The sequence below is a fragment of the Rhineura floridana genome, chromosome 11, assembly GCF_030035675.1.
Source record: "Rhineura floridana isolate rRhiFlo1 chromosome 11, rRhiFlo1.hap2, whole genome shotgun sequence".
In the NCBI taxonomy this organism is placed as follows: Eukaryota; Metazoa; Chordata; class Lepidosauria; order Squamata; family Rhineuridae; genus Rhineura; species Rhineura floridana.
In genome coordinates this window covers 15883167-15895510 of record NC_084490.1, presented here as the reverse complement: position 1 = coordinate 15895510, position 12344 = coordinate 15883167, and the positions used below count along the sequence as shown (strand labels likewise).

Here is a 12344-nt window from a genome sequence, read left to right as displayed (position 1 = left end):
CCAGCATTAACATTATATAGCCAAGGACAGACTGGCACACCATGGCTGCTGACAAAATACAGTTGTTAGGGCCTCTGAACATCACATTCAGATGGGTACTTCTAAAGTTCACTCCAAGCGTTCATTGATATGTGATGTCAATAAAAGGTATTTCACATGGGCTGCATTTTATTCTGTTTGGACTAGCGCAGCTACTAACCATTTATCTCACACCATATATCCCAAATGGTTGGAAACAAAGGATTCTCTGAATAGCTGCCTTGGAGCAGAGGAAACTGTCATGCAGCAGCAGACGGCAGAAGAGACTTAGCAACCAAGCTGCCACTTGAGCATACCATGAAAGCCCACCCTCCTTACATCTCCACCATTCAGACATAGATGGGAACTCCATGTTTTCAGGTGTCCCCTTAGTTCCCCCAGAACCTTCCCACCAGTATGGAAAGGACATTCAGGACAGGGAATTTGCATGCTAGCAAGGAAAAAAATGCTCTAATGGAAATATTCAATTCAACACTATTTATAAGATAAACAGGGCAGACAGAATGATCTAACTTTAAAAAGAAACAAAATTCTCTTAGAATATTTCCTTATGTCTACTTTTAAAGCCTTTCACTTTCAAGACTGACTCCCATTTGGAAGAAATAAAGAAATATGCTTTTTGACCCTGACAATGCACCATTCAGAAGGTTATACACTCCCCCTCGCTGCCCCAGGAGAGAGAAAAAATCCCACTCGGCATCAAAGGAAAAGGGAGGCACAGTGCAAGTGAGGATAAGAAATAGGAGAAGGAAATACAATGCAATGTTATTTACAGTTTTCTTTTTAGTATGAAGAGGAAAACAAAATAAAATATTTACATACTAATAAACGTGTATGTTTCTACAAGAAACAGCCAATCCATCTGGAATAGATATATACACAACTTTCTTCTCCTAAAGAAAAATTATTAGGGGTGGGTGTGTGGGATGGTCTTAGCTTATACCGCAAATCAGCATGGGTTGAAGCCATAACTGTAGCAAGGAAAGAAACTCAACTCCCCTTCATTATTATGGCTACTCCCCCCCCACCTTCTTACTAGACGTTACAGGATAAAAAGAAACAGGAAAGGAATGGGACAGGGAGGCTGCAATATGAACGACTGGCTTTCAGGACCTCTATGTCTCTGGCCTCAAGTGCTTGGAAGGAGGAAGAATTAACAGGATGGTGATTCTATTAGGAGAGAGCCTCAAACAAGGAGGTTCGTCTTTGCCCATGATGACAAATATAGCCTAATGATGTGGCAGAATAACAATTCCTCCTCTCCCAGCACATCCTGGTCACATGCAGCAATATTTCAAGAGCAATCTTTAACCCAGAGCAAACTCTCCAAACTCACCAACACACCCTTCTCTTTGGAGGAAATGGGGTGGGAGGACAAAATGCCCAACCATTCTTAAATTTCAGGGGTTTTGACAGTTCTTAGCTCTAACTACCGACTAGCATCCACGCCCTCAGGGGGCACTGAGCCTTCCACTGTCTCAAAAGGTTTTGTGGGAAGTCTTGCTCGCAACTTGCCATTCTCAAAGTCAGTGGCTAATAACGACTGTGTGCTGGAGAGCCATAAACTGAAATAGATGAAAACCTAGAAAGGAAACCACTTACTGATTTCTGTTCTCTGAGCTTAGAAGCAGGGCTTGTTGGCCGTGCAGAATTAGCCACAACTAATTCCCAGGCTTTCTAAAGCTGGAAAGGGAAGGATATTTGACTTCTGCAGAGTCAGAATGTACAATGTTTTGTTTTATAATTTCCCCAGGGAGAAGTTGAGGGTTAGAGCAAAAATGATTGCAACACACACACACACAAAAATATTGGCAGCTTGGCTGGGAGGTGAGAAGCATTTCTGATTGGCTGGGAGGAAAAGGGGACTTCTCGTTGATTAGAACCTGAGGAGAGGGAAGTGCTTTTTCATTAGCTAGGAACTTAAAAGGTATCTGGATGGGTCTTAAGGCGACTGAGTGTTTTCCCACCACAACTATGTGGCAAGAGAAGTTGAGCTATGGGTGATAGGTGAGAAAAGGGTCTGAACGGGGGGGGGGAGAGACAAAATAAATACGAACACCAGGGTTATGTCTCAGTTCAGGGTGCCCCGGCAATTCTCTGTGCCACAGAGACAAGGAATCTTGTTCTCCTCAATCGGGAATTTGTAGTCATAAGTGATCTCCTCGTTGATGCTGATGGGCTGTTTGGAATAGATGACAATCTTCTTCTGGGATTCTATGGTGATGACTTTGGCATAGCAATTGGGCTGAGAGAGGGAAAGATGAACAGAGGTCAACTGCACGGGATGATAATACAGTCAGCTATATGCCAATGCCAGCACCTCTGTCTCACTATTTCAGTATGTTATCTCTTGAGAAGCTAGCAGAAGCCCACAGGCTCAGTTTATAATTCCCAATGCATGTGGAATGCAAGAGAATACCAGAACCATTGTATGTAAAGCTAAAGAGCACCAGTAACAAGGTAAAAGGAGGTGATTCTTCTTTCCCACCTTCTGCACCATTATGTCTGCTGGTAGAATCCTAATCATTTTTTTTTTTATGGAAGCATGCGCATTAGGGGGCAGCTTAGCCTACCTCAAAATCTGAATAATGCAGAAGCGTTAATTGGAAACCCTGTGGAGCAGGTGCCTGGGTTTCCCCCCCCCCCATGAACTCTGTACGGTGCTAGGTTCATTGACAGCATTATATAAATAAATGCAATTTAATATGCTTAGGGATGGTGATTGTAAGAGCAACAACAGGGATCGCTTTCTCTGCAATTGCCACATAACTTACCGTGCAGCAGTGGTTGATGAAGCGGGCTAGGTTGCCACATTTGGTGGCATCGATTATTGTGTCATGGTCCACACGGAAAAGGTAGCTGCTCCCAATGCCCTCCTGGGCGTACCGCTTCTCACGCATGTCAGCCACCACCTACAAAGGGGAATGAGTGCATCAGGACACTCAGGTACAGGCTATATTAACAAAAATCAAAGCTGTTCTATCCGAAAAAGAGATGGGATTTATCGTCTAGGACAGGAACGGGGAACCTGCAGCTGTCCCCAACATCTGACATCACATATGATGGCTTTTGGGCACTTGGGAAGTGCTGCACAAAGGACTTTGAGAGGTATGTGGGACAGCTCACCTTCAATCATATGACTTCCTAATGTCCCACCCACCTGTCAAAGTTGGCCAGTGGAGATGGGGACAGATGACAAGTTGGCCCAATGGGCCAAAAAGGTTGCCCACTCCAATCTAGGAGGTGGAATTGGTCAACATCTGGGAGCTGGGTAACAGCTAATAAATGTAAAAGTATTGTGGCACCTTAAACTAACAATTTTTATTGTGGTATAAAACTTTTATGGCCTGGAGCCTACTTCATCAGATGCATGAAGTGGGTTCTAGTGCATGAAAGCTTGTGCCATAATTCTTTAAGGTGCCACCAAGACACCTTTTGCTGCAAATGATTAATCCTCTGGAAAACAGCTATGAAACTGTTTACCAGTGCTAAAGTGCAGTTGGACAGCTATCACTGCAGTGCTTTCCCCAAGTGTGGCCATAATTTTGGGAAGGAAATGCCTTGGTATCTTCAGTAGCTACAGAAAAGGTTGAAACAAACTGAACTGTTCAGGAAACAAACAGGTCATCCCAAGGTAGCAATGAAAAGGCTTAAAGCAGTCTCCAGAGCACCCCCTAGTGTCAACTGGCCACATGTGCTTCAATCGGCTTGATTGAAGACATGCCCCTCACCACTTTGTACAAGGAAATGTGGCTTCAGTAAACAAATTCAGAGCCCAAACTTACTTTTTTTGGTAGCCTTGTTTTCCCTACTTCCCAACTGCACCCACTTGAGGTGCATTTTTCTCCAAAGATTTTTTAAAAAAACAGACAATACAAACAAAGATAGGGGACAAGAAAAGGTATAAGAAGGGGATGAGCGTTCAGACCTCAAAGCAGTGGTGAAATCCTGGACAAAGCCCTCTAAATATCCCACATTCTGAGGTACCAAAGAGCATGTACAGAGATCTCTGCTACTGCCCTCTTAACCATGTCACTGCCACCACCTTTAAATATCAGCCAAAGCCAGAACGCTCCTGGAAGATGTCTGACCTTTTTTTAAAAAAAAAAAATTGCTAGCCTGGAGAGTATTATTACATTTAAAAACAAGACAAAATTAGACATATGATCAAAGCTGATCACTTGAGCCACAGCTCTGGCGCTCTCGTGTGGTTATCAAGAAACTTGGCACACAGCACTAAGGCAGAAGAAACAAAGACTCACTCCTAGACCTCACTGTTACTGTTGCTTACCTGCCGGATATTCTGACCCACGTACTCGATGACCATCTCATCAGCAGCGATTGGCTCCATGGCAAAGAGGCCCCATTCATGAATTCGACTCCGACCAAACCGTAGCTTTTTCTTGCGGAACTACAGGGACAAGGAGGATAATAAGAAGAGGAACAACAGATACTGGAGAAGTGAGAAGTGCTGTCTGGGAGAGATGGGAGCCCAGGGCTATTCCGAGTGTGCATGTTTGTGCAAAACGCATAGCATACAATCTGGAATCCTGACATTTCTTCTTTTTTTAAACCCAAGATGATTAGTCTTTAGGATTCTAGAAAAAAACTGCCTTATGATTTCAGCCCAATGTGTGCACACACAAAAATTTACCAAACACAAAGTATGATCTAAAACAACAGGATAAGTTGCCAAAGCTCAAAACAGGATTTCTATGCTCCCAATGATCCCAGCCATTCCCCCTTCACAGTCTTAAGACACTCACAGCTCTCATTATGTTATTTGCAACAGCAGAGAGCCAAATTCTGCAAATGCTCCACTACACACACAAGATCCTGTGCCAACTGGATTATTTGGCATTACTCAAACTATTTAATCTGAGCATACAGCTATCTTTCTCCCCAAACCAAAAGAGTTATTTTTGGTAAACTGTACAAAAAAATCTTATAAAACCTTTCTCTGAAAGCTTGTCCTTCCTTGCTTTCCAAGGTGGAAAATGCTTTAATGTATCACACGGATTAAGAATGATTCTGTGGGGAAAGCAGCCCCTACTGAGAAGCCTTCTCAGCCCAGCACCAATTCCAGGATGCCACAGCATTTGAACTGCATGCTAGACCAAATTCCTTGTCCTTTCCAAAGAATATAGAATCACACTCCTCATTCCCCCAGCCATACGGCACATTTCCGCTTCACTCTTTTGACTTGCTTAACAAGACAGCTTGGGTACCTTCAGCTGGTTAAGTTTCAGAAGATCGCTATCAAGAATGGCAGAGGAGCCAATGGCACTGAGCAGGCGCCTTTGCTCAGATCGCCGTTCTGACAGGATGCGGTTGGTGCCCTGGGAAGGAGAGGAGAGCTTGTTAAAAATGAATGAATGAAAATGAAATCTCCCACTCACAAAGGACAGGAAAATGCCACTGAGGTATGTTGCCTAGTCACACATATTGAAAGGGACAGCCCTTAATAGAAGTCCACTATGCCACACACACATTTATCCAACTTCAGAGAGATGATCTGCATCATGGTAGCCAGCATCCCTAAGCAGCAGTAAGAATGGTACTATAATTTCTCAACATCTATAAAACAATGGCAATTTCCCCCCTCTGTTTTTCATTTTACATTGTCAATATTCAAAAGTGCTCATGGGAGCTAGTCAGATCAGTGGCCTGACTCTGTGCAAGGCAGCACCCTATGACACATGCACCATCACATCCACCCCTTTATAGATTGTGGGTCAAATTACTGCTTCTTCCTCTAGTCCTGCTTCCCTCAATTACTGTGAGACTGTTCAAACTACACTGGCAACAAATCTCTTCCTTTTCCACTTTCATTTCTCTCAGTCCCAGTGAGTGTGCCCTGCTTGCAAACCTTAGGCTGCTCCCAAGTCAGTTTGTTCAGGTACACAGAGCAGCTGACATACAGCGCACATACTTTTAATGGGCCGCTGCTTATAGGGCACAAAAGATGGTAAAAAATGTGCCACAATCAAAGGCTGCTGCTTCTCTAATTCTGCACAAAATTTAGCATAAAGAGGAGAGCATTACCAATGTAGTTATTTCCAGGGGATGTATGTATATCCTGCAATTCTGCACAAGTGCTACGTTTTGTGTGGTTTTTCTGCTTCCTGAGAACGTTAAGACTATTTTCAAAAATACTTCTAGCCCTTACAACTGCAAATATCTGCTTTACAAATTGATGAAGTCTAAGCAGCTAGAGGAGTTACTGGAGAACATTTTCAATAGTTGGGAGGTGGAGCTCCAGTGCCCTGTTCCAGCTATGCCTGTCTCCATAATTATAAGCTTTAGGCCAAGAAAACAGAAATAGCTAAATAATTCATATGTATTAAGAAAAAGCATTTTAAAAAATTGCTTAATGTGCGTAAGACATGCAGGTCACGGAATTCATCTTCTCTCATCACAGAATCACAATTAGCTTGCAGAACAGGTGTGGGGAAACTTTGGCTCTCTAAATGTTACAGAACTACAACTCCCATCAGTCCAAGCAAGCATGGCCAGGGATGATGGGACTTATAGTTTAGCAACATTTGGGGGGCCAAAAGATCCTCGCACCTGCTGTAGAATTTTTTATGTATTTTTAATGCGGAGTATGCCCTGTCCTACTCTTTCTAAAATGTGTGTCTGTTCGCATGCACCACCACCTCGGCAATAACAGCCCTTAATATTCTACAGTCACCCCTCCACTACACAGTCAGGACGCAAAAGGAGTCAAACCTGCGTATCGGCAGCATCAAGCTGCTGCACAGTGGCTGGGCACACATCAAGGTACTTGTCCTTCTCTTTCTTGCTGATGTGGTAATAGCCCTCGCTGCGGGCACAGCCCGTCTGATGCTCCCGCAGGTCTGATGACTTGCGCTTCCGCTTGGGGTTTGCAATGTTTGTGAGTGGAGGCAGGGGGAGTTAAGGAGAAAAAGAAAAAAGTGCAGCGAGGGGAAAGTGAAACAAGAAGCCAGACACCTTTTGGCAATGTTTGCTTTTCTAAAGATTACTACAGTTCAGATATTTCAAAAAGCAAAACCAGCCTTTCACTTTTGCCACACACCCTCTGTCTTTGGGATAGAGCACAATGACAATACTCATAGCAGTTATCCGCCAGCTACTGCCAAACTGGGCAGTGTTCACAAGACATTCTGCATATGTCATCACCAACTGTACAATGCCCAATGCTAGCAACTGGAGCAGCTCCCCCAGGCACAGCTGCCGAATCTTCCCACTGACAACATATCCCTGCTGCCCAGTGTCTCTGCCACTCTGCTGGCCTTGTAGAATGAAGTACACCAAGGTCAGTAGGCCATATTTGGGACAATCTCATTAATATGCACAGTATAAGTCTAGTAATGGGGACAATGGTTTGCAAACACAAGTCTGGCTTTGGCCCATCACTGGTCAAATACTCTGGGACCTGCTCTACAGCCCCCTCCCCCAAAAATCCCTGATGACAGGAAAGATGGAAAGCCCCAACGTATCCTCACACTATAGACTTAAACTGATTTAACAGTCATTCCCTCTTCTCAAGGAACTGTAAGTGGGGAGGGGAATGACAACAGATCTTAAAACAGAATTCTCAGTGGCTGTAAGCCTCACCAGTTCCCAGAAATCAGCGGAAGAAGCCATAATAGTTAAAATGGTATAAAACCAGTATACATCTGTAGCAAAGCTACCTGCCCCACAACCTGTCATTTGTTCCAGGAAGGATATTGGTGTGGTGCACCCAGTGAGTATCATTTAACCAGTCTGTGCTGTTGTCCTCATGCAGCAGGCGCTCATACGTCAGTCGCAGGTACTTCATGTCCTCCAAATCTAGCCCCGAGTTCCAGATGTCATACAAAATAGTCATTTGCTCAAACTCACTGCGTGTCTCAAAGGCAGGGGGCAGCAGAGGCGGCTGAGCTGGGGTGTGCTTGTGTGAGTGGGAGCGCAGGGAGCGCCTGCGGATCTCCCCTTCGTCGCTGCTGTCGGCGCTCTCCTCCTCCTCATCTTCCTCCTCCTCCTCCTCCTCGCTCTCTGAAGGAAACAGATCCTCAGGCCCAAACTGCAATGACCCCAGGTCCTTTAATGCCTCCTCCTTGAGCCAAGGGGGGTGCTTCTTGGCCTGTGTTTGCTGCTGCTGCTGCTCTGGGACAGCTGCCTTGGGCTTCTCAGCCGGCGGAGGAAGTGGAGGGGGCAATGCAACAAGTTCACCCACATCAGGCTCAGCTTTGACCTCGCTGGCATCTGCCACCACCTCCTCAGGAGCCTCCAGGACCTCGCCAATGTGCTCACTGTACAAATCCACCCGCAACAGGTCAGCGGAGCCAAGCAACACCGCGTCTGATTTCCGGGGGGCAGCTGCTGGCGCTGCACGGACAGCCATTGCGTAGTTATGCTCCATCAGAATGCTGCTGACCTCCAGGGACAGCACAGGAGCTGGCGGTAGGGCCTTGGGCTCTTCAGCCTCATCAGAGGTCTCCGTCTCCTCAGAGTCTTCGCTGCCTGCACCAACAGGCATCTTCAGGGCCACATCTGCCAACACAGCCAGGTCGGGTTGATTTGCCAGCTCAAGCAGCGAGGATGCCCCCATTTGTTCACGCGTGTGCAGCCAGTCTTCCTCTGGGGGCTGGGGTACCCGCAGGGGCACTGAGGTCCGGGAGCGAGAGCGGCTGCGCGATCGACCCGCTGGCAGCAGCTCTTCTGACCAGCATTTCACAAGGGAAGCATGGTCAGCTGGCAGATTGCTGATTGTTCTTTGGCTGGCTTTTGGGGGCTCCCTCTTGCGGCTGGAAGGGGCTGCTGCCTTGACAGGGGATGCTGCAGGAGGCAGGGAACCGGCAACTGGACGAGTTGGGGCACCTGAGCTTAAGGACACTTGGGGCAGTAACAAGGGCTCCACAGGCACTGATGGGGGCTGTGCTTCTTCTGTGGGGACAGGAGGAGGCGGAAGAGGAGGAGGGGGTGGTGGGGGCAGAAGAACTGAAGGAGCCAGTTCAGGTGGTTTCTCCAAGGTCGTCTTCATCTCGTCATCTTCACCCGGAGCTGAGAAAGAGACTGTTTTTCGGCGTTTCTTGGGTGGTGGCAAAAGTGGGATAGGTGAGGAAGGTCGCTCTTCTGGCCGGGGCCGCTCCTCTGGTGCTGTTCCAGCATCCTTCTCCTCTAGTGGTGGGACTGGGATGCTTTCCTTCCAAGAAGCAGGCTTCTCTTCCACCACATGGCCTGCATGAGGGAGATAAACTGTGCATTAGCTGTATTGTGGCCCTCTTCAGTTACATTCTGGAGGCCCTTCCCACTAAAGGGGGGGGGTGCACAGGCATCCAAACAGCAAAGTCTTTCAAGCTGCAGCTATCTGAATCTCTCTCCTCCACCATCCTCTGAGCGACTCAGATGAGGAGCCAAACATCTCCATGAAGTCTTATAAAATTTCTACCCTGCCTTATCACCAGTGGCCTTAAGGCAGCTTTCAACAAAATTAAAGCCCCCATCTTAAAAGCAGCAGAAATCAACAGCGAAAACAGACCTAAACAAATTTCAGCTTATACATTAAAGGTAACAGACAATTAAATATGTCATTCTAACAAGCCATTAAAGGCATGGACATTGTCTGGCATATCAAAAACAGTAAAGAAGGCACCAGGTGTACATTTTCAGGGAGGGAGTTCCACAGTTTGAGCACAACTGAAAGGCCCTTTCCCCTGATAGCCACCCACCTACATCTGTTTCTTGTTCCCAATGAGTTCAATACACCTGTCCCCATTATCTCATTAACTCTGGGGTTGGAGAAGACACCATTACAAAATCTGGTAGCCATCTGCTATAGATCCCAATGACTAAGGTGTATATCATCCTTCCTATGGCGGAGAATGCAAGTTTCTATACCCATTGATTCCTGCCCTGCCATCAACAGATCCAGTGAATCTCACCATTTAATCATTTAGCCGCAATACTTATTATTTTCCATACATATAGTTGCGCTGCAATATTTAAATTGAAATGATTATAAAGTTTTGTGGATCCAAATCTCACTCCAATACAGGAATACCTCGCATTAACGTACACAATGGGTCCAGAGCGAGTACGTAAACCGAAAATGTACTTAAAGTGAAGCACTACCTTTTTTCACTTATCAATGCATATACTGCACTGCAATCGTCATGTACGGGCATAACTGATGTAAATAACGCATTTATAACTAAAATAAACACAGTAGGCCTTATTTTAAGAAAAAGTTTGTAGTTGGAAACTGATCAGGCGGTGGCGTCATGCCGTTAAGTGTCCGTTCTTGCGAAGTGAGCATACGTAAACAGGGGAATGGTGCTACTGTAAATATGTCCATACTCGCGAGTGTCCATAAAGTGAAGGTCCGTATAGCGGGGTATTCCTGTATAATACTTGAGAGTTCGAATAAAATAATCTCTTCCACTGTAACCCCCTCGCTGATGACGCTATATGACTGATTTAGTTCATCTGCATTCTGGCACCATGGACATTCTCATTGGGATGGAAACAATTTTTTAAATAAAGTCAGAACACATCATTCAAGTATGCCATTTATAACAAAGATGTTATATTTTCATTTTGGTTTTAGACATACGTAAATTTAATCAATGGATTGACTACAGCTTAAATTAATTGATTAAGATTTCTTTACCTGAGTGACCAACCCTAACATATAGTTATTTAATATACAGAGCACCATCTATGTATATAGCACTTAGGCTTGACAGGACCCTATCTAAAAAAAAAGATAAGCAAGAAACAATAGAGGAAGGGGGAGGGAAATGGGACGTGCCTTAAGTGGAAAGAATACAGTAGGGCCCCACTTACCGGCGTTCCGTTTTGCGGCATTCCGCTCATGCGGCGGCTTTCAATTTGGGGAAATTCCCCATTTTGCACTTTTACGGCGTTTTGTGACATTTTCGCGTCATTTTCGTGTGTCGCAGCCCATTATAGTCTATGGGTTCTGCTTTACGGCGATTTCCGCTTTACGGCGGGGGCCTGGTCCCTAACCCGCCGTAGTAGCGGGGCCCTACTGTATGCAGTGTTTCAGTTAAATGCACTTCAGCTTAGTTGCAGTAGCATGCTGCGACTAGGGAATTGTTCCAAATGCTTAAAAAAAAAAACAAGTTTAGAGAAGGAATTGGAAGGAAGTTGGATACAATGATAGAGCATGGAAAATTTTCCATGTAAACCTTTCCAGTGTTTTATTTTTCCAAGGAAAATGTTCTACTTTGTAAATTTTATTAGTAACAATGAATGGATGCCAACTGCAAATAAATAGTAAGGCAAGCTTAGCAGTTTCAAAGTATGTAGCTTTGCTTACTAAATAAAAGTAGAACAGATCACTCTGTAGGGCATCATAAAACATTCCAATGCAAATTTCCCTATGCATGGGAAAACCCACTTCACTGAATTGGGTCTCACGGAAGCAGTTCTAGGCATAATGGGCAGCAAGGAAGAAAGAGCAGAATTGTTTCTGGAACAGGAGACCTTAGAATGGCTGTGGGTGATGGAGGTGGACAGAGTAAGGCCACAGGTAGGGATCTATTTCAATTCAAGAATGGATAATGGGGGGGGGAGGAACAACAATGTCACAGAGGATTTTAAAGCTAAGGTGCAGGAAACAAAGATGGCAGGGAGCTAGCGTAGGAATTTATGTGGTCAGAGTAACAAGGTAAGTGAGTAATATTGGCAAGTGAGTGCTGGATATATGTATGGACTATGGTGAAACAATGAGAAACCACAGAGAAGACTGCAGCAGTCATGGTGAGAGGCAAGCAATATGTGGACTAGTGTTTTTGCTGAGGAGACGGATGAAGAGCCAGGTTTTAGGAATGCTGTGAAGGGAGAAGTGGCATGATTTGGCAGCGGAATGAATAAGGAGGGTGAATGGAGGGGGAATGAATTAAAGAGAAAGCCGAGGCTTTGTGCCTGATCAACAGGGTGGATTGTCAGTGGATAATGAGAGGGGGGCTTGGGAGGAACTATGAGTTCAGTCCATATTGGACATATTGAGCTTGAAACTATGATGAAGCACCCAAGCGGAAATACCTGAGAGGAGATGCATGACCAGAGGGAGGGAGAGGTTCTGGGGTGAAAAGGCAGAGCTGGGTTTCAGCAGCGTACAGGTGCTGCTCAAAGCCATGGAATAGGGACAAAGCACATATGGTTCACCAGCCCTTTGAGAAGCTAATGAGGACAAACATGGCAATCCTTATCTTGGCCTTCAAAGCTTTGGAACGGTGACATGTCCAGCTGCACTGAACTATTTCCCCATCTCCCAGCCTTTACCCTGGCAGGGCTGATGGGCCACCTCC

General features: G+C 45.4%; 1 protein-coding gene across 2 annotated transcripts in view; it reads right to left on the bottom strand.

Annotated features, from left to right (window-relative positions):
- Window positions 1-501: 501 nt before the first annotated feature.
- Window positions 502-12344, bottom strand: part of SETD1A (SET domain containing 1A, histone lysine methyltransferase) — a 29355-nt gene continuing 17512 nt past the window's right edge. For both annotated transcript variants that reach the window (XM_061588240.1, XM_061588241.1), the window contains exons 15-20: window positions 7756-9246; window positions 6772-6941; window positions 5268-5378; window positions 4331-4450; window positions 2814-2951; window positions 502-2284 (exon numbers count right to left, since the gene is read on the bottom strand). In XM_061588240.1, the coding sequence (XP_061444224.1) occupies window positions 2111-2284; window positions 2814-2951; window positions 4331-4450; window positions 5268-5378; window positions 6772-6941; window positions 7756-9246 (2204 nt within the window). In that variant the 3' untranslated portion in view covers window positions 502-2110. The remainder of the gene's footprint in view (window positions 2285-2813; window positions 2952-4330; window positions 4451-5267; window positions 5379-6771; window positions 6942-7755; window positions 9247-12344) is intronic.